Consider the following 26,432-nt stretch of genomic DNA (forward strand, 5'->3'; position numbering starts at 1 on the left):
ATGCTCCATAAGAAGAGTCATCACTGAGATTTGTCAATCAATGGTGTGGTTGATATAGGCTCATCACTGTTATATACATACTAGAATATAAGTGACCAGATGACTGTGATTTGCTTTTCTAAAGGGCTTATCTGGAAACTTCACTCACTCAACATTTACTCAGCACTTAAAACATGTTAGGTACTGTGTAAAGTGCTTTAAGATATATGAATATTTTCTAAAAGCCACTTTAAAAGCCTTTGTCCTGGGGCTGGCCCTGTGGCCAAGGGGTTAAGTTCGTGTGCTCCGCTTTGGAGGCCCAGGGTTTCACTGGTCTGGATCCTGGGTGCAGACAAGGCACTGCTTCATCAGGCCATGCTGAGGTGGCATCCCACACAGCACAACCAGAGGGACCTGCAACTAGAATATACAACTATGTACTGGGGGGCTTTGGGGAGAAGAAGACGAAGGAAAAAAAAAATGGAAGGAGATTGGCAACAGATGTTAACTCAGGTGCTAATCTTAAAAAATATATATATATACTTGTCAATATTACAAACAAATCAAACCCTACATATTCATAGAAGATCTGCTATGGGCTATGCCCTAGAGACACAAAGAAGTATAAAGTCCTCAAGAAGCATACACGGAAGGGTAACTAACAATACTTATGCCAATTGAGTGGTGAGGGTCTCCTAGTGTGGTGGTGGAATTTCAAACGAGAGAGGAATCACTTCCCACTAGGTGGTCAGAAGAGACTTCATGGAGAGAAAAGGGACTTTAAACTGCATCTTTAGAATGGGCAAGACTTGGAGGAACAAAAAAGGAGGCATGGCTCCAGGCTAGATGCCGGGGAGGGAGACAGGGGCAGAGGGAGTTGACATTGCCCCTCCCCCAGGAAGATTAGCCCTGAGCTAACATCTGCCAATCCTCCTCGTTTTTCTGAGGAAGACTGGCCCTGAGCTAACCTCCATGCCCATCTTCCTCTAATTTATATGTGGGATGCCTACCACAGCATGGCTTGCCACGCGGTTCCAGGTCTACACCCGGGATCTGAAGTGGTGAACCCCGGGCCGCCAAGAAGCAGAACATGCGAACTTAACTGCTGCGCCACTGGGCCAGCCCCGGGAGTTGACATTTTTGAGGCCTCCTCCAGGCAGGCACTTTCACAAACATCGTCTTCCTTTAATCATCTCAAAAAAGGTGGAGTACAATGATGGCATGAGGTCTCTGCTCCCAAGGGTATAAGTATTATACTTAAAACAACTAGAAAACAATAGAAGATGTTAGGGAAGAAAATACTGGACTGAACATATCCAAGGGTGGTTCAGTTCTTGGTGGATTTCCAGGAGAGATTCGGCTTCAGTAACTAAATCCAAAAACCCTCCAGATGGAGATGAGGTCGGCAGGTGAGAGCTGAGGAAGGCCAGGCTGTTGGGGGTACACCGTGAAACAGGTCCAGAATGGCTAGCTGAGTCCTTTGTCACCCAGAGCCCAGGCCATCTAGAATGGTTCTGAGACCTACTTAGGGAATTTTCAGGCTGATTTTATTCAACATACCTCCGACCCCCCACCCCTTGCCAATTGCTAAACATCACGTGGCCTTGGCAGCACCCTGACCTCATAGGAATATTTCAAATTGGGAACAACTCCCTGGGAGGTAGAAGTCAGGGAACTAGGCATTCAGACAGAAGTTCTTTTCAGAGGATCAAAGGCCTGGAGTCTGGAATGTATGGCAGGCGTAGTACATGGCAGCCAGTCCCTTCCTTTGCCCTTTTTCCTGCAGACCACGCCTGGATGGACAGGCATTTCTTATCTGTTAGGCTTCAATGCACCGTTCCTCTTTCTGGGAAGATGGACTGAGCTTTATTTGTGGCTGAGGAAAAGCAAAAAGTTTTAAGTAATATGAGAGCTGACTAATAAGGGAATTCTTTCCTGAAGACCCAATCAATGAATATGTTGGATATTTATTAAGTGTAAAGCGCTGTGCTAAGATTGCTGGTAGGAAAGGGATATAGAGTTTGATAAGGTGTGGTCCCTAAAGGGCTCACAGTCTCACTGGAAAATAAAACATGTACATAAAAAATTATAACTAATTGTATGTAGTGCTGTCCAATAGACCTTTTTGTGATGAGGGAAATGTTCCATAATGTGCGTTGTCTAATAGTAGCCACTACCCATATGTGGCTGTTGAGCACTTGAAATGTGGATAGTGCAACTGAGGAACGGAACTGAATTTTTAACTTAATTTAAATTAAATAGTCATATGTGGATCGTGGCTTCTGAATTGGACAGCTTTGTATGAGGCATTAAATGAGCACTAAAAAAACAGATGAGGTAAGTAAGAGGACAAAGATCGTCCACTTCAGGTTGATGTGGACAAGGAAGGCTGTGGTTAGCATTGGGTCCTTAGGAATATGTAGGATTCTGAGAGGAGAATACATAGAAGATGGTACTAGCTTCTGGGAATTTTCGGAGCACTGTTGGGGGTACCAGAGAGCAAATATTGAACAGAGTACAGTGCTCTTCTGGTTTTCATTTCTTCTATTGTGTTAAAAACATGGTCGGCTTGGTAAGGCAATTATCTCTCTTTAATACTCTCTGACACTTCTTTCCCAGGGGCCTGACCGAATAATCTTAAGGGCAATGGGAAGAGCACTAGAATGGGAGTCAGGAAACATGGGTTCTACTCCTGCTGTGTCATTAACTCACCCACAGGGCTTAGCTTTCTTGTTTAAAAAGAATCAAGGGTTCTTTAGTAAATGTTCTCCAGGTTTACTGCACCAGTGTTCTCTGATTCCCATCCCATTTCGGTGCAACAGGAGGTGCAGCCCAATGCCGCTGAGCTGAAAGTCTTGGAGAAGGGGACTGGATGGAGGGTGTAGGAGGCAAGAGTCTACATCTTCTCCACCTTCCTGTTTCGGAGGGAGAAAGCAGAGGTGAAGGAGTGGTGAGCTCACCTCGAAAGGACCTCTCACCCCTAAGGCAATAGGGGATCTTCTGTATGTTGGAAGAGGCGGGGAGAGCTAGAGCAGGAGTGGAAAACACCTTACAGTGAAGTGGGGATGAGGTGAGTGTGTGTTGAGAGCATATGCTTGGGGTCAGGTTGGGTATGGAGCAGGTAGTGCTGAGCGGGAAGTTTGAGTTCTGGAAACATTTTTGAACTTTACAATTTCCCCTAAGATTTTTCACCACTGCTGCCTCCTATCTGTAGATTGAATGTGGCACTCTGGAGACATTGAAATAAAGGGGTGTTTCTCACACAATCGCTGGACATCTTAAATCCAGAGTTCTGTCCTCACAAGACCCTCTCCTTGGCCAAACTCTGGTCAGGCTCCTTGGAGCCCTATTCTCAACGAGGTCTCAACTGTCGCCTCTAAAACTACAGACTCTCAGCACAAATGATTTGGTCTACCCCCAACCCCATACACTAAGAGATTTGAACTACCATGGGGACAGTTTCTAACAGCTCAAGGCCACATTCTTAGGATGACCCCAGCCCCCCTTAAGATGCTTCCATGAGAAAGCTCAACTCTGCCTGGAGAGTTTACTGTTTGTTCCAGCCAAAACCTGGTGATAGGCAGACAGGCTCCAGGACCCCTTCTCAGAGCAGTGACTCTAGAAAGCTTGCAGTTAGAAATCCTTTCCTGCTTCCAGTCTCTTTGAAATGCAAACATTCAAGGAGAGGACTCTCACTCCCAGCCCAGTGGGCCCCTTGCGCTAACTTGCACCACTGCCTCTTGTCATAAAGATGCAGAAAGTTGGTCTTCCAGATAGTGCCAGTTAACAAACCCAGATGACCGAGTCACGTGGACCAACCTCCTCAACATCCCTCAATGCCTTTCCCTTAGCTCATCCCAGCTTTTAAAAAAGTCTATCTTTTGTTTCAGCGACATTGAGTTCAGTTCCCACTGGGCCCTCTTCCCTATTGCAACAGTTGTTACTGAATGAAGTCTATGCTTAGAGATTCAACTAGTGTATAGCTTTGTCTTTGACAGGCTTCTATTTTTTGTGCCGATTCAGAAGGACAGAAGGACAATTTCTGGTAGTCCTAGTACTTCCATGCCAAGGCGGCTTTAACCCTGATCTCGAACTGCATGGCATTGTCCATCTTGCTCCTTCTCTACCCGACTCCAAGCCCCTGGTCCCCTGTTCTCTGACTTGGTTGGGGCCTTGGTTCCCACGCTGGCAGGTAAATTGGATATCTCTGGGTCACTTTTAGGTCCTCCCTTCCCTCGTACCTTCACATTCTATCTCCTCCTCCCTGGACTCTCCCCTCTTTCCATTCATGACGCAGCCGCCCGAGGTCAGGGCACATCGTGTCTTGCCTAAATGAATGTAACTACCTTTTAGCTCATCTCCCTTCCTCCAGTCTCCATAGAACCCCAAAGTGCTCCTTTTAAAACACTGAGCAGAACACCTTGCTTTCATTCTCAGAACTTTTCTTGACTCTCTCCTGCTACTGAATAAAGTTGGAACTCCTTCGTAGGCACCGGGGGCTCCCCAAGATCTCACCTGAACCTAAACATCTCCCAGCTCATGCCCTATGGAACCTGTATTCACTGTTCCTCAAACACACGTGTATCTTCACACTTCTAGGGTTATGCTCACGTTCCTTTGTAGGTCATTGTAGGATAAATGGCTCCCTCTCCCCCATTTCTGCCAAAGATCAAACGTTTATTCTTTTTCAAGGCCTAATTCAAATAGCAACTCCTTCATGAAAGCATTCTCAACAATTTGAGTTGGAATTGTTTCCCTCCTCTGTACTTCCATCTCACATCATTTTTTAATGTCAGGTTCATAATTGAGGTATAATTTATATACGGTTAAATTCACTCATTTTAGGAGAACAGTCCTGAGTTTTGACAAGCATATACAGTTGAGTAACTGACCACCACCACAATGAAGATATAGAGTATCTCCATCAAACCAAAAAAGTTCCCTTGTGTCTCTTTGTAGACAACTGCCTCCTCCCATGCCTAGCTCTTGGCAATCACTGATCTCATTACTGTCCCTCTACACCTCATGCCATTTTAACTTATTTTGCATTTTCCTCTATAGGCCTTGTTTGTGTACACGTCTTTCTCTCACTGGGTTGTAACTTCCTTGCAGACAGAAAGTTGTAATTATTCACCTTTGTATTCCTCATGGTTCCAAGAACAAGTTCCAAACACATTTATTAAGTGCCAGGTCATAAATATTTGATTTTAAAAAAGGGAATAAAAGCAAAAGGAAGGAAGGAAGGAAGGGAAAAAGAAAGGAAGAAAGAAAAGAATAAGCCGAAAAGCAAACGGACAAACAGCCCCAGGAGAGTTTTGATTCAACAATAGGGCAGCCAACAGGGCTCATGTTGGTTTAATGAATTATTCTGAGTTATTAATTAATCTGAACTATAAAAGCAGTTACTTTTTTTCAAGATTTTATTCTTCCTTTTTCTCCCCAAAGCCCCCAGGTACATAGTTGTGTATTTTTAGTTATGGGTCCTTCTAGTTGTGATATGTGGGATGCCACCTCAGCATGGCTTGATGCGTGGTGCCATGTCCACATCCAGGATTCGAACCGGCAAAACCCAGGACCGCCGATGCGGAGCACGCAAACTTAGCCACTCAGCCACGGGGCTGGTCCCTAAAAGTAGTTACTCTTAAACACCTAAACATAAAATACATTAAAGTTTGAATCAGCAAAACTGACACTTTAAGTTTGAGGAGGAAGTCTTAATGTCAATGACACATAAGTCGTAGGTTGGGGAAGGAAACAACAATCCACCCCTCCCAAGCTAGGCTGCCCCTGATCGCCTTGCATATTACAACCCCATCACTAAGATATGAGGCGCTCTGTGCTTGGTATATAGCAGGTACATTGAAAACTGTCAGAGAAGTTAAGGGAAGGAGAAAGGTAACTAGCACCTACCAAGTGCCCGCAAAGTCATAGAATTATATGCTTCATAGCCCATTTTACTTAATTCTTAAACTGCTCTCTCACTTAAGTTAAAAGTTATTAGGAGGTAATTCTTTGTTGGGAAAGGAAACAGCTAATTAAAGGAAGTTTAGGAGTATACCTCCAAGGGGAGGGACAGGTTAAAAATTGTCTTTTCGGCTCAGGATGAGTTCTTCGGAGATTTTGAGTTTTTCCTCTGGGAAATCACAATAACCAGGAAGGGACAGAGTCCAGGTAATAAACACTTTTTGATGTCTAGCCTTGATCCATTCAGGGTACTTCACCACAGTGTGGTGACCATGCTCATTTCAGAAGCCAACCAGACGTGAAGGAACTCTAGGGTACTGTGTGCTGAAGTTCCACATGGTGGAATTTGGGGGTTAAATGGTGTAGTTAGTAAATGGGTAGAACTGAGAACAGCTTTCTTCCCATATTTTTGGTGTCATGAGGATTTAAAGTGATTTTGCAATCACTCTTAGGAGATAATTTTCTTGGTTCTTAGAACAAGTTGGAAGATAAACTTTGGACAATGTATTATACTATGCCCTTTGTAATTAAATAACCCAAGATAATGTGTTAAAGTTTAGTGGAGATTTACATTCCCGAGCTGATTAAAGAGAGCTGTTAAGACCATAAGGTTTTAAAAAACATTCTGTTAATATTACTTTTCCCAGAGTTTCTAGGCATTATATAGTGATGAATTGCGTGTTTCTATCGCTTATTACTTTCCAATCCTGCAGAACAGCTCAGCATTAAATATCAACTAAAAATAAGTACAATTCAATTTGAAGGCTGGGACCAGGACAGGAAGACCTCGAAGTTTTGGCTGACCCTGGGCTGTGAAAGTGGATACACTGAAAGTTGTGGGGTCGCAATGAAAGTTCTGTTTCAGGAAGATAAATCTGGCTGTGTGTGCAAAAGGCCTGGGGCAGAGAGGAAAAAGAGGCAGTCAGCCTACTGCAATACCAGGCTGCGGTGATAAGAGCAGGGCTGGAAAGAGAATGGTAAAAAAACAGAAAAGAAAATGGTAGTGCCTGCGGCCAACACTGGACGATGACTGGACCTAGTGGGGTTGGGTGAGTGAGGAAGAGAACTGAAAGAATGGCTTCGTATTTTCCAGAAACTCCGAAGTTTTCAGCAGAGGCCCCTCGACTCCCCTTCCGTCCTCAGAGCGGACATGCTGGGGCCAGCCGGGAAGCTCAAGCCTCAAGCTGAAAACCCCACGGGCGGCAGGACCAGCCAGGAGTGGCCTCCAACCCCGCCTCCTTCCAGGCCTCGGCACTCAGCGACTCCTCCCGGACCGACGCGTCTCTCCCCAACCCTCGGAGTCCCCTGATCGCCCCGCACCCCCACCCTCCCTCGGCGGCTGGCACCGCCCTCTGCCCCTCCCTTCCCTCCTCCCCCGTGGGGCGCTGACTCGCCCGGCTGCCACGTCTCACTGATGACATCACCAGGGCCGCTCGGCCTTAGCCAATCCGCTAGGGGGAGTCCGACCGAGGTCCTAGCCAGCGAGTCAGCGGGGAGGGGAACTGGGAGGGGCGGAGGGGGTGGCGAGAGAGTGGGGAATGGGGCGGGCGACAACCCCTCAAGTACGCATGCGCCAGAGGCGCGGGGCTCGACGGGAAGTGGAGTCCCGGCCGCCGCGCCACACCGTCGGTCTCAGCGGCCACAGCCGCACTCGCAACTCTCTTTCCCGGCATGCCGCGCGGTGCGGCCGCCCTCGGGGCTATGTAAAGACCCCCTCGGTCCAAGGCTTTCCTATTTCCTGGTTCGCCGGCGGCCATTTTGGGTGGAAGCGATAGCTGAGTGGCGGCGGCTGCTGATTGTGTTCTAAGGGGACCGAGTGGGGGAAGACGTTTGCTCTCCCCGAACAGCCTATCTCATTCCTCTCCTTCGGTTACCCGTGGTGCGGAGAGTCAGGGCGGCGGCTGCAGCAGCAAGGGCGGCGGTGGCGGCGGCGGCGGCAGCTGCAGTGACATGTCCAGCATGAATCCCGAATAGTGAGTGCAGGAGAGCGCCGGTCGGCTGGGTCGGTGGGCCAGCTTGGGAAAGCTTAAAGGGGGCGAGGAGGGCTGGGGCGGGAGGAGCGGCCTCGGCCGCGGTGAGGGGAGGGTGATGGGGCAGGAGAGGCTGCGGCCGGGAGTGGGGCCCCATTGTCTGACGGAGGAGGGGCGGCCGGGGGAGGGGTCGGGCTGGAGGGGCGAGCTGCTCGGGCCTGGACCGGGCCAGGTTGGAGGGCCTGACTGCGGGGCCGGGGCGGAGGACCAGTCTGCTGAGGGGGTTGGGGCGTTTGGGAGTCGGCGGTGGGGTGGTGGGAAGGGGCCGCTTCTGGAGGCAGTGACTTTTGAAGGAGGACTTGTTTTTAAGGGGAGGGGCGGGGGTGGGAGAGCACTCCTAGAGGGCACTGTCAGTCCCTGCTCCCGCACTCTGCGGAGCTGTCAGAATCGGCTGGGTGGAAACCAGCTTTACTTGTAAATCCTGAGCCTGTTGGCTCCCTCTCCTTGCATCCTCCCCGCCAGGTTGCAGGTAATATGGATGCTTTTCAGGACTGCGTGGGATTGAGGGGAATGAGTAGATGGTGAGAAGCGATTTAAAATGTTTAGTTCTCATTTTGAGTTATTTCCTGGAGTTCTTTAAGAACTTGCCAGGCCCAGTGCCTTGCTAAAAACCTGGGCATTTGTGAGAATTTTCTTTTAGAGGACACGAAAGTCATTTTGTCTTGTGTAGGTCAAGAAAAAAGAAAACCTAAAACTAAGACGTAGGAACACCTTTCTGACAGTGTTACCAAATTAAGGGAAGACACTGCTGTCAGGTTGAAAGAGAAACGAATGGACCCCATGATAGATCTGTAGGTTTTGCATTACCTACTTGAGTGCTTACAGATAGGGAATGAGGTTCCATGACTTGTCATGAAAAGTTAATGCATTTCTTTTTCTTGCTTACTCAAGAAGTCACCCCAGCAGATGTGACACACCTGGCACCTTTCCTGGGAACTGGGGTTCACTTTCCCTGGGAAGACTTTGTTGGGCTCTCCTTAATGGCCCTTTAAAAAAATCCTCCTACAATTTGCGTATATAAATTAATGAATAATTAGAGGAGATTTAATTGTTATTCCTCTTCAGTGTCAGAAGATTTTGGGGGAGACGTGGAATTTTTTAAAGCATAAAATCAGTATTTGTCCTAAAAGTTGAGTTTATTTGCTGCTTTGGTCACTTACTGCTAAGCGTTTCCCCTAAGAGGTCCGTCCACCCATCGGTTTAGCTGACTGTCATGTGTGTGTCACATGGCTCTTGCAAAATGCATTCTGACTTCAAGTTTTGTAATACTGTGGTTTGAAGCTGAAATATCCCCTTTTGTACTAAACAGAAGCCATAGTATTTTATTAAAATTTTATATACTTTAAGAAGTTGTGGGTAGTGGTGTAATAGAGCCATATTTGCTATGTTGGCAATTTTTTATTTCTTTATAAAGAGCTCCAAGGACAAGGTTTTGCATAATTGAGCAGAGTTGAACTTGAGGTCCCTAATTTAGTAGTTTTCCTGGCAACAATAAAGTACATGGATTTGCTACTTTATAGAGGTTTGTAAACCTCTTCTGTTCAGGGAATTTCTTAGATTTGCTACATGTATTTAGTACTGTAAATAAATCTTGAAGATTAATTGAACAGAACTATGACAAATTATTTAGCTTCTGAATTTGTTTCTCCTTTTGTAAAATAGGATAGTAGGAGTCATTGTTCCTCTCAGGGTAGTTGTGAGGTTCAAGTGTTTGTAAAAGAATTTGGAAAACTATAAGAGCACTTTAATTTTGTACGTCATCTTCATGTAAGACATTCTAGTAGTGCCAGGATTTAGGAATATGATCCTTACCCTCAAGGAGTTTATAATGGAATATAGAAAATAGATTGTATATAAATCAAATACCTCTAGATATAGCAAGTTCTAGATGTGCAGCATGGATTGGAGGAGCAAGATTTCAAAGGAAGGTGAGGCTTGTGGTTGGTTAGTTGGGTCCAGGAAGACTTTATAGAAAAGAGACCTGTAAGAGAATTACTAGCAGTGGATTTGAAGAAGCAGAAGGGAGTGAGGAGGATTTTTCAAGGGGGAAGAAGGAAGAATGGTTTAATAAATGGCAAGGATAGTAATTCTCAAGTAAATACAGTGCCAAACCATTCTTTCTTTTGAGGACTCTAGATTAATAACCTCAACAGAATCAAAGCTAGAAGTCATTTTTTAATTTTTTCTGGCATGGAGTATGCCAGTACCTGGCTACTGTGTTTATATTCTAGACTGTGTCTAGTAAAATAATCTGGGAATTTTGGAAAAGCGTTAGTGAAAATTACTTATGAGAGGAGGTGATGGATATTATATTCGGGAAGGTCACAAGGGCAACTAGCAGGCAGATTTTTAGCGATCTGACTTCAGCAGTTTCTTCTTTTTGTCTTTAATGAAGCTTGTTACCATAAAAAAAGTAATTAGAGAAAGATTGGAAAATAGAGAAAAGAAGGAAAGAAAGACTTAGAGATTTATCACTCAAATATAAGGCCATTTAACACCTTGTTCTAAAAATCTTATGTTTTTTCCTTAAATTAAAACTTTAAATGGGTGAGTGCCTTTCATGATTCCATGATGTCTTAATAGCTCATTTATAGCCACTTATTATATGCCAGGTACAATATTACACATTATAATACATGTGTGTTATAGCAGACACATTATATGCTAATGTGAAAGAATAGTATACTAGGTAATATTTACGAATGCACCCCAAATGTTCCTTGTTTTGGTTTATCATTTACGAATTTATCTTATTCCTGTTAGACACTAAAAATCTGCTTTATCAGTGCTGCTGAATTTGGTAATGAAAATGGGCTCTTGACAAAAGAAAGTATGATTCTCTCAGAAGGAATAGGATTTTAGATTTATATTGATTGACATAAGATTACCTGTTAGTAGCTTTATTACTGAATGCTTTTACTTTATGGTCTTTAAGTTGTGAGCTTTTGGGAGTGAGGAGAATAAGAAATATGCCAGTCACTGTTTTAATTTTAAGGTGTCCCTTTGATTACTTTGCATGTTATTTGGCTGATTTGTGGGAAATGACAACCTTGGGTTATCTTTATGGTAGAAATTAAGGATAATGACTGACTCGTTGGAATTTCAAGTACAAACAAAAGCACAAGGCAACTAGAGGTGGAATCCAAACAGTGGAAAAAGTAGATGGAAAGGATCAGAGCTTTCTTTTTCTGGAGATCTGAAAAAAGATATTGATTTTCTGAGATAGGTGGTGAAGCAGGCAGTGATTATTTCAGCACGCTGGTTAAGAAATACCTAACGTTATTCTCATACCAGAAACATTTTTCCTAATCCATTACCTTCTGGTGGGTTTTTTTGGTGTCAAGAAAATCTGTTTGGCTGTTTCATCTATAAGGAATGTGTTAAGAATAAAGTGTGTGTCCCTGTCCTGAATATCCCAGTAAACTACACTAGTAAGAGCTATAGTAATCTGCTTAGATCAACTGTAGTTCTTTAAGGCAGAAAAATTATGTGGTAATTACCATGTTTTTTAACCTTTTTTTTTTTTTATCATGGCTCCAGAATGATATTTGAGATCATGGTTCAAGATTTAATCAGCCTTTCAAACTTCACTTTTCTGTCGTTGTAGACTCAAGGAACATTTGACTTTTTTTTTTCCCCCAGCACTGTGCTTTGAATAAATCTGTCTTTTATCTTGGGGTTTGAAAGTAAAAGCAAGATAAATCAGTTCTGTTGTCTGACAGAGTGTAGTTTCATTAATAAGTGTATCATTACTGGCTTTCATATAATTTTTAGAATTTTTTTATTAGAAAAGAAAGAAATCAACTAAAAGTAAGTTTTCTTTTTGTTGGTTGTGTTGTTGACTTTTTGATGGTGTTGGTAGTGGTTTGAAAAGTTCAGAAAAGTTTAAAGAAGTGAAGTAACCAATTCTCACTATCCAGAATATGATTTCTTTATGTCTGTAGAGAATCAACAGATGTAATTCTTTGGGTAATGTACGTTTCCGTTAGCTATATAGAATCTCCACAAAGTGCATCTTAAGAGGTTAGCATGAATGTATGATCTTGTGGGATCATTTAAAGATAACTCAAATTTTGCATTTAAAAATTTCTGTTCCTGGGGCCGGCCCTGTGGCCAAGTGGTTAAGTTCGCATGCTCTGCTGCAGCAGCCCAGGGCTTCGCTGGTTCGGATCCTGGGTGTGGATGTGGCACCACTCATCAGGCCATGGTGAGGCGGCATTCCACGTGCCACAACTAGAAGGACCCACAGCTAAAATATACCACTATGTACTGGGGGGATTTGGGGAGAAAAAGCAGGAAAAAAAAAAAAAAGATTGGCAATAGTTGTTAGCTCAGATGCCAGTCTTTAAAAAAAAAATTTTCTTTTCCTTTTCATCATAATTAAGTTAAAATGAGGGATGTTGACAGTTTCTTACATATTCCAGCAAATAAATCTTTAAAAATTTTTTTTTAATGTCTTAAAGATGGAAGAGCTTCAGAATCAAGTGTTCTCTTTGCCAAATCTTTAGTTGGCTTTTAAAGAGAATTTTGCTTTTTGTGTAATTTTATTTCTTGGATATTTCAGTCTTCCTTGTTCTGGAAGCAGTCTTAGTAATTTACCTATGTGCTAATATCTTGTTATATTCACATCCTATTAGCAGTCCTTTGGCTGTGTATGTGTGTTTTCTCTCCTTGGCAACTTTGACTGTACATATATGGTGGTTTTCCTACTTGCAGTTGTAATAGTTGTTTTGTTTTTGATAGGTAAGAGTAGCTTCCTTTTGCTAATGTTATCTACTGTTGTCTCTCTCTTGATATATGAAAATGTTTAGTGTTAAATAAAATGCTTTTTAAGGTTTTGAGATTTTTTTTAAAGATTGGTACCTGAGCTAACATCTGCTGCCAATCTTCTTTTTTTTGGGTTCTTCTTCTCCCCAAAGCCCTCCAGTTACATAGTTGTATATTCCAGTTGCAGGTCTTTCTGGTTGTGCTATGTGGGATGCCACCTCAGTATGGTCTGATGGGCAGTGCCATGTCCGCACCCAGGATCTGAACCTGCGAAATCTAGGGCCACTGAAGTGGAGTGCGTGAACTTAACCACCCAGCCATGGAGCTGGCCCCAGTTTTGAGATTTTCAAAGATTTGCTAAAAAATACTTTAAGTTGACGAGAAACCAAAAATGGGCGTAGGATGCCAGTGCATGAGATATTTTAGATATGTAGCTTATCAGCTTTTTACCACTCTTTGCCTGAACTACATTTTGGAGTTTTAGTAAGAGATTTAGGCAAAATGTTAAAAAAAAATTTTTTTTTTTTAAAATCTTAGGGGAGTGGTCAGCCTGCCCCACTGTTTTCCTGTAGAAGCTGGGGCTGAGATCGCTTCTTTCATGTCTGGAATAGAATTTAGGGAAGAAGACTTAGGTCTTGGCTTTTCTTTGGGACCATCCTGTCAGTGTTTCAGATTATTATTATTTGGGAAAAAAAAATAGTCCTGAGGCCTTAAGAAGCCAGAGAACAGTTGTTTATTGGATGTTGACTGACTTAAACATGTGAAGACATAGGGTGCAAAGGAGAAGTAGGAAATGCAGTTTTCTGTGGTACTTTTGTGACTGGTCAGAATACATTGCTTTATTAAATTCCAGGTTGTGATAGATTCCAGTTAACTCTGTTCCATGTTTGTAGATTCCTAATTCTGACAGGCAGTTTTACATATGCATGCCTTTGCTCATAAGGGGAACCCCTCTTTGGAAACAATTTTTTTCTTTTAGTGAGGAAGGTTTGCTCTGAGCGATATCTCTTGCCAGTCTTCCTCTTTTTTTGCTTGAGGAAGATTAGCCCTGAGCTAACATCTGTGGCAGCCTTCCTTATTTTGCATGTGGGTCACTGCCACAGCATGGATCGACTAGCTTTGTAGGTCCGTACCCAGGATGCGAACCCATGAACCTGGGCTGCTAAAGTGGAGTGTGCCAGACATAACCACTACACCACAGGGCCAGCCCCTGGAAACACCATTCTTTAATAATAATAGCTCCTATTTAAGGAATGCTTAACTGTATGTGCCAGCCATTTGGGTATGGTCTTTGCACAGCGTATTTTATGCAGTCGGTACCTCAAACTTTACAAATAAAATTGAGTGAATTGTATAATTGAAGTTTTCCAAGAACAATGATGAATTTAACTTGTCTGAATGTATTTCCTTTAAATGACAATAGTACTTAAGTAGAATTATTTTTTTGTCCTTTCCACTCTGCCTATAGACATTTTCCAGTAACTTGAGTTAGGATCGTTATTCTTAACCCATTTATGGTCGTGTACTCCTAGGGACATTTCATGAACCCTCTGTACCTACCTTCTCCCCATGTGCATACATACTCATAACATGTTGCGTGAAGTTGCAAGCTGTTCACACTCCTTGAGACTATTCATGAACCTCAAGTTAAGGATGCCTGATTTAGGAGATTGAGAAAACAGAAAAGAGAGTGTTCACTACCACTCTTTTGAAATGTGGAAACCTGGGAGTGGCAGTTTAATTTTAAATCTGGTATCCTGAACTAATTAATTTTAAAATATGAGATTTGTTTCAGCATGGCTTTATTTTGGTGACCTCATCAGTGCTTTTCTTTTCTTCTTTCTTTTTTTTAAATGCTTACCTGTTTCTCATTAAGTTACTAGTATATGAAGTGTTTCCAAGAGTCTTGAAACAGAGGCACACTAAGTTCATAGAATGTTAGCATTCGCATTAAGAACAATAGGTCATCTCTCTAGTATCTTTATTACCTTAAAATCCATACAGATGTAGTTAGGATAAGTGCCTAGCCAAGTGTAATATGTATTCTTACTTAAGCGGATTAGATGGAACTTAGAAAAATAGTTGAATAGCTAGATTTATAAAAGGACATTTAAGCAACTTTGTGAAACATGCACTATGGATATTTTTTTTTTTTTTGAGGAAGATTAGCCCTGAGCTAACATCTGTTGCCAATCCTCCTCTTTTTGCTGAGGAAGACTGGCCCTGAGCTAACATCCGTGCCCATCTTCCTCCACTTTATATGTGGGACGCCTACCACAGCATGGCTTGCCGAGTACTGCCGTGTCCACACCCAGGATCCGAACTGGCAAACCCTGTGCCGCCGAAGCGGACCACGAGAACTTAACTGCTGCTCCACTGGGCTGGTCCCATACTATGGATAATTATTCAGTGCTTTATTTGTAGATTGGTGGCTAGCACATGTCCTCATGAAGAACAGTTGGGTTCATCACTTACTAAAGCTGATGATGTCTGAATGCCAAAATTTACCATGCTCTTTTGAGCTGAGCCAACTTATTCTCTACTAACACAAATGATCTAAGTTAATTTAAGCAGTGAATCACCCTTTTCTTTATATTTGCTTGGGTCCCGTGTGCTAGTTCATAGACAGTTTGATTTATTCCGATAGGTTTTATATGTAGGATTTAGCATATTTACTGAAATTTTTATCATCTGAGTATATAAAATATATCGTTGAGAGAACGTGATGTGATAAAAAGAACATAGCATTTGGAGTTGTTTTTGTTTTGTTTTTTGAGGAAGATTAGCCCTGAGCTAACTACTGCCAGTCCTCCTCTTTTTGCTGAGGAAGCCTGGCCCTGAGCTAACATCCGTGTCCATCTTCCTCTACTTTACATGTGGGACGCTTGCCACAGCATGGCGTGCCAAGCGGTGCCATGTCCGCACCAGTGAACCCCGGGCCACCGAGAAGCGAAACGTGCGAACTTCACCACTGCGCCACTGGGCCAGCCCCAGCATTTGGAGTTGTAAACCCTAGGTTTAAGTTCAGGCTACCACTTACCTCATACAAGTCATTTATGCCTTTTGAGCTTGTTTGTTTGTCTATAAAATGGGGTTAGTACCACCTCAGTTCTGAGTCTCAAGAGTAAACTATGGTGCTATGCAGACATTGACATATTTATTCTAGTAAGGGATGTTAGAATATGTGTGAATGGCAGGAGTTAAAGTTTTTTCTACATGTTAATCATCATACATTTATCTCTGTCCTTGTCTACTTTAACAGTTTTTTTCAATACAGACTTTTAATCTTCCAGGTGAATATATACGTATACATACGTACATCTATGTGTATGTAGGTTCTCTCTTTCTCTGTCTCTCTGTCTCTCTGTCTCTCTGTCTCTGTCTCTGTCTCTGTCTCTCTGTCTCCTGGCTTCACCTTGGAAGAAAGCTTGGTAAATAAACAGCCAGCCCTTTCTTTCTCTCTCTCATCAGTTAAAGTATGCTAGGAATTGAGGGGGTTTTTTGTTTTTGTTTTTTAATTATGCAACATGGACTCTGCTCTCAGGTGCTTACCAGTTAGTTATGAAGATGACTTGTGGTCAAACAAGCATAATCAATATAACAGTATTAGCACAAATTGTATCTTGTGATACTTTTAAAGAATAGGATGGAAGAATAGACGGTTCAAAAGATTTGGAGAAAGGGCCTCGGATTTCTGTTATTAACAGAAAGTTTTAGTTATGTTTGATTTAGATGGAGAGGAACAGAGCACCAGGGAGGACTCTCCAGAACGCTTGATGCTAATCTTGGAATGTGGTCAATAGCTAACAATTTGAGTTGTCACCAGCAGCCAGAAATTTTATGTCTGTGCATTATTTCCCTTCCTCCTGTGAAGAAATAGTGTCCTAGTTTTACAGTTGAGGAAACAGAGGCAGAGAAGAGTTAAATGGCTTGCCCAAGGGCATTCAGAGTAAACTGCGGAGTTGGAATTTTAACTCAAGGGCCTGTAATTTCACAGTCCAAGTATGCTATTTCCAGTTTACTGTGTGTGGTTAACTTCTAGGAATTTAAAATTTAAGCCAGTTAATTAGACAACTAACATTTTTGTGGTTACTTTTAAAATTCATGATTGGAGAGGTCTTTTTTAAAATTTCAAAAACGGTTTGTGAGGTACATAGATATTATGACAGGGCCTTTGACTTTCTCCTTCACATCTTGTGTTGGGTTGATATTTAAAGCTGCCTTAGGCTTGAGGTTAATTATTGTATCCATTCTCAGTTTTTCTGTCCTCGTGACTGTTGTTGAATATTTTATACTTGGGACCTTAGAAGTCGTGGATGTCTTTCAGTGAGTAAAGAAGTGAAGCAGAGAACTGTCTTTCTCTTGCTGGAGAGGACCCACTTGCTGCAGACCATGTTACTATTTTGTGTTGCTAGGTTTTGGGAGTTGTGACTGGTGTGATCCATAGTACTTACAACTATTAGTTGGTAATTTTTAAACTTTTGCTTTAGATTGTACTGGTAAAGTCCTGTGATACTTCGTCACCTGTATCTGAACAGAAGCTTTGGATAAATAGCTTCAAAGTTTTTGTTTATAGCTCTTGAAATTTTTCATCAAGTTGTCACGTGGTTTGGAGTGAGAAAAGAAAAATAATAATACTTGCCATTTATTGTGTTCCTATAATGTGCGAGACACTGCTAGAGATTTTAGAGGCATTATTTCTAATCCTGACAACAAGCCTAATTGGGTGGTAGAAAGTGCTAATTAACCTTTTTACAGATGAGGAAATTGAGGCTCATAGTGGTGAGTACCTTGCCTCAATTATAGCTAGTATGCAACGGAGCCTGAATTCAAATACAAATCTTTCCAGCTCTAAAACACATGCAGGCTTTGAAAGTTAAGAAGATAGAGGACTTTTACACCTCCTTTTGGTGCATTTTTCAGCAAATATTTGTCATTAAATAGGTTATAAGACCATCTACTCTGTTGTCCTCTTTTATGACTTGCCACTTCTTTTAGCACTACCGAAGTTTCCTTCATTTTCAGAATTCCAGCTTTGAGTTTTTGGAACACTCTTCTAAACAGAGCTAAAATGGAACCTGGAAAATTAATCCATTGTCTCTAAATATCAAAGACAAACATGTAGTTTTAGGGGTCACTTATGGGGACAGTTATTAAAAAATTGCTTGGTTGTTTCCTTAAATTTGGAGGAAAACTGTTGCCCTTTAGGATTCTTGGTAATTGATTATTTTGCCTGTTTATTTTGCCTAACAGGCTGCTTTTTTCCATAGCTGAAGGTTCGTGGTTTTTTTCTTTTAAATTTGATCACAAAAGTAATATATGCTCTATAAAATTCAAACAGTATAGAAGCATATGAAGTAACTAAGTTCTTACCTCTTTCCTCCAGCATGATGGTCAGTTTTGAATTGTGTTCTTTGGAACCTACTTAAAGTGAGTGAAGAAGAAAAGTTGATGTCAAACACAATTAATTGCAGCCCAAGTTTTTATTAATCATTCCTTACCCCAAAGACTAATAGAATAGTGTCTAGTTTAATAGTGAATTAAAGTTTATTTGGCCACTATATCATAATATCATAATCCTGATTTTGTTTTGAATTTGATGTGTGAGCTTAGTTTTAGGCTTTTTCTAAGTATGACATTTATAAAAAGGTAAAATAACATGATTCCCATCATGCAGGTAAATTCATTCTAGAAGAAAGAGAACAAAGTTAGTTTCCACTGACCTTTTTAAAATAGCAGGCCTTTTCTAAGATATACTTATATTGTAGCTGACATTATGAAGTTTGTGTTTGGGGGTACCACCTTTTAGATAAAAGCAGCTATACGTTATAGTCCTCCACTGTTTTACTTTTATCTTTCTTCATTGGTATATGTTTCCAAAGCGTGGGATGTTGAAAGGTGTGTTAATGTCAGTCAACTGGCTCGTGTAAAATACTCACTGACATGTGAACTATGTCTGATAATCCAAATTTTATTTCATAAAAGAAGAAAAATGTTTGTTTTCATTTAATACGGAAAGTTGACTTCATACACTTGTGGCTGTATTGGGAATGTGCCAATGCTATCTGCTTACACCCTTGACCTACTCTACCTACTTAGAAATCATTTGTGTTATGGTAGGCAGGTGTGCTGAAGGAACTTTTAAGCATGTTAAGTCATTGAATAAACCCTCTGATTAACAAATCCCCTCAAATAACATTTTTTTCTGGTTATAAAAGTAATTCAAATAGCTTTTTTTTCCTGGTTATAAAAGTAATTCAAGCTTACTGCAGACTGTTAAAAAAAGCATAAAGGAAAAATAATCAGTTAACTGTAATGCTACAATCTAGGAGTGTCCGTTTTTTTCCGTATCATTTATCTGTGTGCAAAAATTTTTAAAATGAAAATGAATTTTACTAAACAAAATGTCCTGTAATCTTTTCACGTAACAGTCTCTTTTGAGATTTTAGAATTCCCATTAGCATTTTAGATTCAGAAACAAGCAGATTCATCCTCTACTTCATATTTTATGTATACAGTTTGGTAACTTCATGAAAAGGAAAACGTTCTCCATAAATGGAATTCTGAACTAAAATCTGTTTTAGAAACTTTTTTAAAGAATGTTTCATGCTTTCATAAAAGTGACTGTTTTGAAGGTATAGGAAATGTTAGTGCTTGCGTGCAGAAATGGCATAGGTCTCAAGATATGTTCAGATCATAAATAATGGAAATAGAGAATCTCCAGTATTGCTAAAGTAAACCAAGAGTTGACTCACAGGAGGAACTGATAGCAAAAAATAAGTTTTTACTTATTATTATCTTTGACACCTTACCATCCAGTTGTTAAAAGCCTGTTAATTCCCCTGAGTCTGCCCTTCCATCCAGCCTTGATCTGTCGGTCTTACCTTAACTGTTTAACTTGAGAAAACACAGACTATGTCTCTCTTATGTTTAAAAAATATGAGAAGCCAGCTTGTGCTCATTTCACTAATGTCTTCGTAGTTTGTTTTTTTAAAACCTTTTTGAAATAAATTTAGATTTACAGAAGAGTTGTGAAAATACAACTCTTGTAAAATGTAAAAATGCAGAGAAGTCCTGTATACCCTTCACCTAACTTAAGATGTTAAGCTAATGTTAAGCTTACATCCCGTGCTACATTTATCAAAATTAGCATCTGTCAGGTTTCTCCCATTTTAAAGTTAGTATTTTTCCCCTTCCATACTCTAAGAAACCAGTCATTAAGAGCCCACACTCAAGGGAAGGGAATTAAGCTCCATCTCCTAGGGGGAGGAGTATTCAAAGAATTTGTAGGCGTATGTTAAGACCACCACAGTAATAAATAAATATTTTGGGGTACATACTTGGGGGGCATGCAGATATTCTGTTTCTCAAAGTTTCACTCACTAGTTTTAGTATTCATTGGTGGATCTTGCCAGTGGCAGTTATTACTGTGGTGATCTCTACCACTGATTTTCTCTTTCTCTCATTCCTTCTATGTGTATTATTTGGAATCCTATAAGGAAGATTGTCTCTTCTCTGCTATTTATTTATTTAATGATTTATACCAGTACTACGGACTCATGGATATTTATTTTATTCTTTGGGTTATAATCCAGTACATGGTTGTTTATTTTGTGGCTCAAATTGTTCTGCTTTGGCTATCGAGAGAAATTTCAGGTTGGCCCCCTGGTATATAGTTGTGTATTTTTAGTTGTGGGTCCTTCTAGTTGTGGCATTTGGGATGCCACCTCAGCATGGCTTGATGAGTAGCGCCCAGGATCCAAACTGGCGAAACCTTGGGCTGCCGAAGCAGAGCCTGTGAACTCAACCACTCAGCCACAGGGCCGGTCCCTCCTATGTCCTTTTAACATGCCATGTTCCCATCCATTTTTTTCCATTTTGCCCAAAATATTAATCGAGGATGGCCATAGATATTTTTTGTATATATCTCACAATGAAAGAGGCCTGATTAAAAATACAAAATTAAAATGTCCTCTAATCTTTTAGCGTATGCTTTTTAAAAGGCACAATGCTAGATTTTGGATATACAGATGAATAAGTCAGTTTATCTTCTCATTCACAGATAAGTCAAAAATAAGAGTGCAGGGGCTGGCCCCATGGCCTAATGGTTAAATTTGGCATGCTACACTTTGGCCACCCAGGTTTGGTTTTCAGTCACTGACCTATACTACTCATCAGCAGTCATGTTGTGGTGGTGACCCACATACAAAATAGTGGAAGACTGGCACAGATGTTAGCTCAGGGCGAATCTTCCTCAACACTGAAAAAAAAAAAAAGAGTGCTGAAAAACAGATTCCAACTACTTAGGGGGAGAAAGTATGAAGTGTCATAGTAAATTACGCATGAAAAAGACTTCAGTAAGTTCTGATTTGGAAATAGTGGATAGGATTTACTAGATAGTCTTAATTTAGGAGAATGACGATTACAATTATAACTCTATAGAGTTCTCAGCTAGCATAATGCAATTTTTTCACTTAAGTCAAAATTATATTGTATACTGAAAACTTAATCCAAATTCTTGAGGGAAAAAGAAAAAATTCATTTAAAGTTTTACCATTTGCTAAATTATTCTTGACTCTTTGTACCAAAATTCTGACCTTGTGCTTTCTAATTTTAGATTTGCATATTTTCTGTCAACACTCTTACTGTGTTCTGTTTTATAAATTACAGTTACAGAAATATCTTTAAGCAGTCTCAAATCTCTGAATTCTCTTGAACATTCAGTATATTAATAGTTTAGAAATAAGCTACTATGGTAGTGATAATTTAAAATGTTCCAATGCAAGTAGCATACTGTTGATCACACTCTCCAGCTGTGTGTATTCAATAAGGGGAAGAAGTTTGTGAGTTAGATTTTGTTTGCTGTTCTCCATGTCTCTTGTCATGTTAGTAAAGCTAATGGTTTGGGAGAGAACAAAGTAGTCTTCTTTAGCAATGATTATCTCATTGCAGAGAAGAGTGCTCAGTTCTTCATATTGTTTATAATGGCTGTGAACTTTAAACTGTCAGAAACACATAAATAGTTTTGAAATAATTCTGTAAAATTTAAAAAGAATGTGATAATTGAAAAAGGTGATTTTTTAAAAATTGACTTAATTTCTTGAAACCATAATGTAATTTGTAACACAGTTAGGAAGAATTCATGTTTATTCAAGCCTTATGGTTACTCTGAAATAGAGAAATTGATCTTTAAGGTAATGAATGCTACGTTAGGCAACATCTGTGACCCACTGCTGTTCTTTGTTGTGACAGGTCAGTACAGCTGATTCAAGGGATGTTTATTGAGTGTTTACTGGATGCCTCGCACTGTGTTCAGCGAGATTGGTAAATTCAGGGCATCTACTGTGTCAAAATTCCTGTTAAAGGGGGCTGGCCCCGTGGCCTAGTGGTTAAGTTCGCGCTCTCCGCTGCAGGCGGCCCAGTGCTTTGTTGGTTCGAATCCTGGGCGCGGACATGGCACTGCTCATCAAACCACGCTGAGGCAGCATCCCACATGCCACAACTAGAAGGACCCACAACGAAGAATATACAACTATGTACCGGGGGGCTTTGGGGAGAAAAATGAAAAAATAAAATCTTTAAAAAAATTTAAAAAAAAAATTTCTGTTAAAAACTAAGTAACTATGGTAGTATCAATGATGTGATGATTCTTGCTGACTGAAATGTAAATTTTAACATGTACTCATTGCTAATGTCAGTGTGCAGCATTCTTAAGAATTTATTTGATCTAATTAAGGAGGAAGCTATCAGTAGTACTAGAGTCAGTCGGCAGCTTCACTGCCTAATGAAAGTTGTTTGATATTAAGTATCATTTATAAAGGGTAAATTTTTGCAATGATTATCCCCCTCCTCATTTTTTTTCTTTATGATCTCAGACTGGAAGGGATGTTATTTAAAGATTTTATTTTTTTTCCTTTTTCTCCCCAAAGCCCCCTGGTACATAGTTGTATATTCTTTGTTGTGGGTCCTTTTAGTTGTGGCATGTGGGACTCTGCCTCAGCGTGGTTTGATGAGCAGTGCCATGTCCGCGCCCAGGATTTGAACCAACGAAACACTGGGCCGCCTGCAGTGGAGCGCGCGCAAACTTAACCACTAGGCCACGGGGCCAGCCCCTGGAAGGGATGTTATTTAGTTTAATCCTCTTCTTGAGGACTTGTTTAAAAGCTTCTTATTTTCTTATGTGACCTTTATTTTGCTGCTGACTAGGGCACTTTGGATTTCTTTTTATTCTTTCCTTTGGCTATAATTAGGGACAATAAGCATATTTATGGTAACTTGGTAAAATTAAAAAGATATGTTTTAAGTAATACATATGACTATGTAAACCTAGGTAACAATGAATATTCACACAGATTATCACTTCTGAAAGTTTTATATCTTACATGTAAATATGATAATTGTAATCTAAATTTAAATCGTGGATATTTGGGTTTCGCCTTAAGTAGGTAGCATTTTTAAAAAGCTAAATCGCAAAGAAAAGAATTGAAAATCTTATTTACTGAAAAAATATTTGTAAATTCTGGATTTTTTTGTCCTTTTGAAATTGCTTAAAAGAACATAAAGAAGTGATCGGAGTTGGGAAGGATCTATGATTCCTTTGGAGACCATAGGTAGACAGTCTCTCCTCTTCAGGTCCATGAGGGAGTCACTGGGGATCGTTTTTGAGTTAGACTCGGCAATGGTAAAATGTACATAAACAGAGCCTAGCTGTCAATGTTCTCTGAAATAGGCTTTACTGCAAGCTTAGAATGTTGGTAAAGTTGTGGATTTGCATAAACAGCCTTTGATTTTACCATATCTCCACCTTAAAATATTTATAATACAGGCTTTCAGAAGTTAAATGATCTTTTTTTTCTTTAAGGGGAGAATTTCAGGTGGATGCTAGGAAAGGATCATAAAAGCTCCTTTGTTTGAGGATTGCTGTGGAATAATGATTTCATCTTAGAATTTGAAGGAGAGATTTATGTTTTATTGGCAAGAGGCAAGAACAATGGAAAGTTAACTCCCTGTATTCTAAAACTGCAGAGGAGTGGGATTTATCTAGCATAAGTTTCTTGAGACTCTCAAAGAATGCACGTCACTTATGTTTCCTTGCATTCTTTCCTTGGAAGTAGGAGTTGGCCGATCTCAGAGATTAAGGGTGGCATTGCCTATCTTACTTTTACATAAGTCTGTCATGTTCAGTGATTCATCAAAAAAACTTCTGCTGGTTGCAGTTTTGGCTGCTGTTAAGCCATTCATGGGCTTTAGTCTTCCTCAGTGTGCCGTTGGTCTTGGCTGTGTTTTTGTTGTAGAACTTACAATGCAATATGCTTTTTATTAATGTGATTTTTTTTTTCTTTTTGCAGTGATTATTTATTCAAGTTACTTCTGATTGGCGACTCTGGGGTTGGAAAGTCTTGCCTCCTTCTTAGGTTTGCAGTAAGTTGAAATTGAAATGCCTTTAAAGAAATTTATGCATGTATGTTTTCTAGATTGACAAAAGATTAAACAATTTTGTTCAGAATAAATTAATCCTTCCAGAATTTATATATTTAAAGCCTCCAAGTGTACATCCTCACAGATGTCTTGAACTCTTAAATAGAAGAAATGCTGTTACTCTTGAAAGAAATTCAGCAAAGTGTGGTTCTAAAGTCAGAGTGTCTAATACTCTTGGTAGAGGTCAAACAATGTTTCATTCCAACGTAGGTAGTGAGCTAAGGGGAAAATACTTGGCCCTTGTTGAAAGTGACTTGATGGAAAGTGAATCTTCAAGTGAAACTAGTGGAATAAAAAGAGAAAGCAGGGTCTGGTACAAAGGTTTTTTGGCAATAGCATAGTGTTCTATATGCTGCAATTTACAAACAGGGAAATAACTTTCAACCTAATGAATAGAATCCACAGTCTGCTTCCTGGTCTTTATCAACTATCTTCAAATTTAGCATGTTTTCCTTCTCACTGTCTAGATCATTGGTCCACAGATCATGGGCCAAAGACCCCTGGGGATCATCAAGACCCTCTCAGGGGGTCCATGAGATTAAAGCTATTATCCTAATGCTACTAAACTATTAGTATTGACCAAGTAAATACTTACTTAGTAATAGTACTAAGACAAAAGACATTTGCCTTTTTCCACTATGTTGACATTTGCTCTGATGACACTAAAGCAGAGTTGGGTAAAATTGCTGGCACCCAGCACACACACATCAAGGCAGTGCTAAGCCCCAGCTATACTCATAGTCATGGTGTTTACCTCTGTGCACTCACAGAGCACAGGGAAAAAGCCACTTTCACTTGAGTGTTTTTGATGAAACAGTAAAAATGATTAATTTTTAAAAATCTTGTTCCTTGAGGTTCTTTTTAGAATATTCTTTGTGAAGAAATGAGGAGTGTGCATAAGCACCTTTACTACATACTAGAGTGTGTTGGTTGTCTTGAGGAAAAGAAAAATACTTGTGTAGTTTGAGTTGCGAGCTGAACTAGCTGCTTTTTTCATTGAACACCATTTTTTTTACTTGAAAGAACAACTGACAGACAAACTATTATGTAGACTTGGGTATTGGGCAAACATTTTCTCAAATGAACCGAAACTGTCACTTCAAGGAAAATATCTGACAGCATTTGCGAACTATAATAAAATTCAAGCTTTTAAGGGAGAATTTTAATTCACCATTGTGAGCTTAGCAGCATCTCCAATACTTGAGAAGCAAAAAGGGCATTCCCACCCTCCTGTCTCTGTTCCTGCTGAAAGCAGGAAGTAAATCTCCCCTGTGAAAGGTGTTCTCCCTGCATCTTTATCCCCAGAGTCAGGGACTCAGGGCTGAAAAGTCTATATGAACAAACTTTGCTCAATACTACCTCAAGCCAAAGCTCCGCTTGAGATCCTCGCTAATTACATACCTCAAATCTAAGTGTCTGTGTCCTGTCATTCCTCACAAATTTGTTGTTTCTCTGTGTAAAAGATATAAACATTGCTGCTTTGTTCACTCTCCAAGCGTCATCGCTCCATGATCTCCAATATGTGTGTATGAAACTGGATTTTTCTCCTGTTATTCTGGTCTTGTGTCAGTTTTATTATTAGTCCGGCCATGAGAACACAAGAAGGGTAGCAGGGGTAATTTCCCTGTCCCTGACAGGAGTATGCAGAAAGATACACTAATAATTTGAACAAAAGGAATAGCAAATGCAGTGGCTCAGAGGCATGCAAGTAAGGGTAATTTAGGGATTTATAAGAATTCAGTATTTCTAACAAAGCACTTGGCATGTAGAAGTGCTAAATGAATGTTTATTGCATTCATTTTGTTCTCTATCCACTTTCTGTAATACCTGCTACTTATTAGACACTCAATTAAAAATAAATAAAATTTTTAAAAAATGAGTACCTAGTAATGGTGAGGACCAGTTTGTAAATTGCATTCAGTGCTTTAAAAATAGATATCCTTTTACCCAGTGATTCTCTATGTGCATAAATGTGAATATATGAAGAGGGTAAGTCAACATAGCTACCTCTAGCCACTTGGAATTCTCTCTGATCACATTTTACAGTTTTTTTTAAGAGACCTTTTTTGTTTTAATTCTCCATGTTCACATCAGATTCAGCATTATCAAGACTTGCACACACTGGCTTCATTTAACCCTCTTTTCCCCTTCTCTTCTTTGGGAGTGCTGTAATGCAGATCCCAAACGTGTCATTTTCCCCCTCTATACTATAAT

The 26,432-nt window shown here is 40.3% G+C and overlaps 1 protein-coding gene across 6 annotated transcripts in view; it reads left to right on the forward strand.

Moving 5' to 3' along the window:
• Positions 1–26,432, forward strand: part of RAB1A (RAB1A, member RAS oncogene family) — a 126,636-nt gene that overhangs the window by 89,887 nt on the left and 10,317 nt on the right. For 5 of the 6 annotated variants that reach the window (XM_070572503.1, XM_070572504.1, XM_070572505.1 and 2 more), the window contains 2 exons: positions 7,037–7,916; positions 24,089–24,161. In XM_070572503.1, coding sequence (XP_070428604.1) covers positions 7,894–7,916; positions 24,089–24,161 — 96 coding nt within the window. In that variant the 5' untranslated portion in view covers positions 7,037–7,893. Of the gene's footprint in view, positions 1–2,801; positions 3,050–7,036; positions 7,917–24,088; positions 24,162–26,432 lie in introns of all 6 variants that reach the window. The other variant, XM_070572500.1, reaches the window with a different exon arrangement.

This window comes from Equus przewalskii, chromosome 14 (assembly GCF_037783145.1).
Source record: "Equus przewalskii isolate Varuska chromosome 14, EquPr2, whole genome shotgun sequence".
NCBI lineage: Eukaryota > Metazoa > Chordata > Mammalia > Perissodactyla > Equidae > Equus > Equus przewalskii.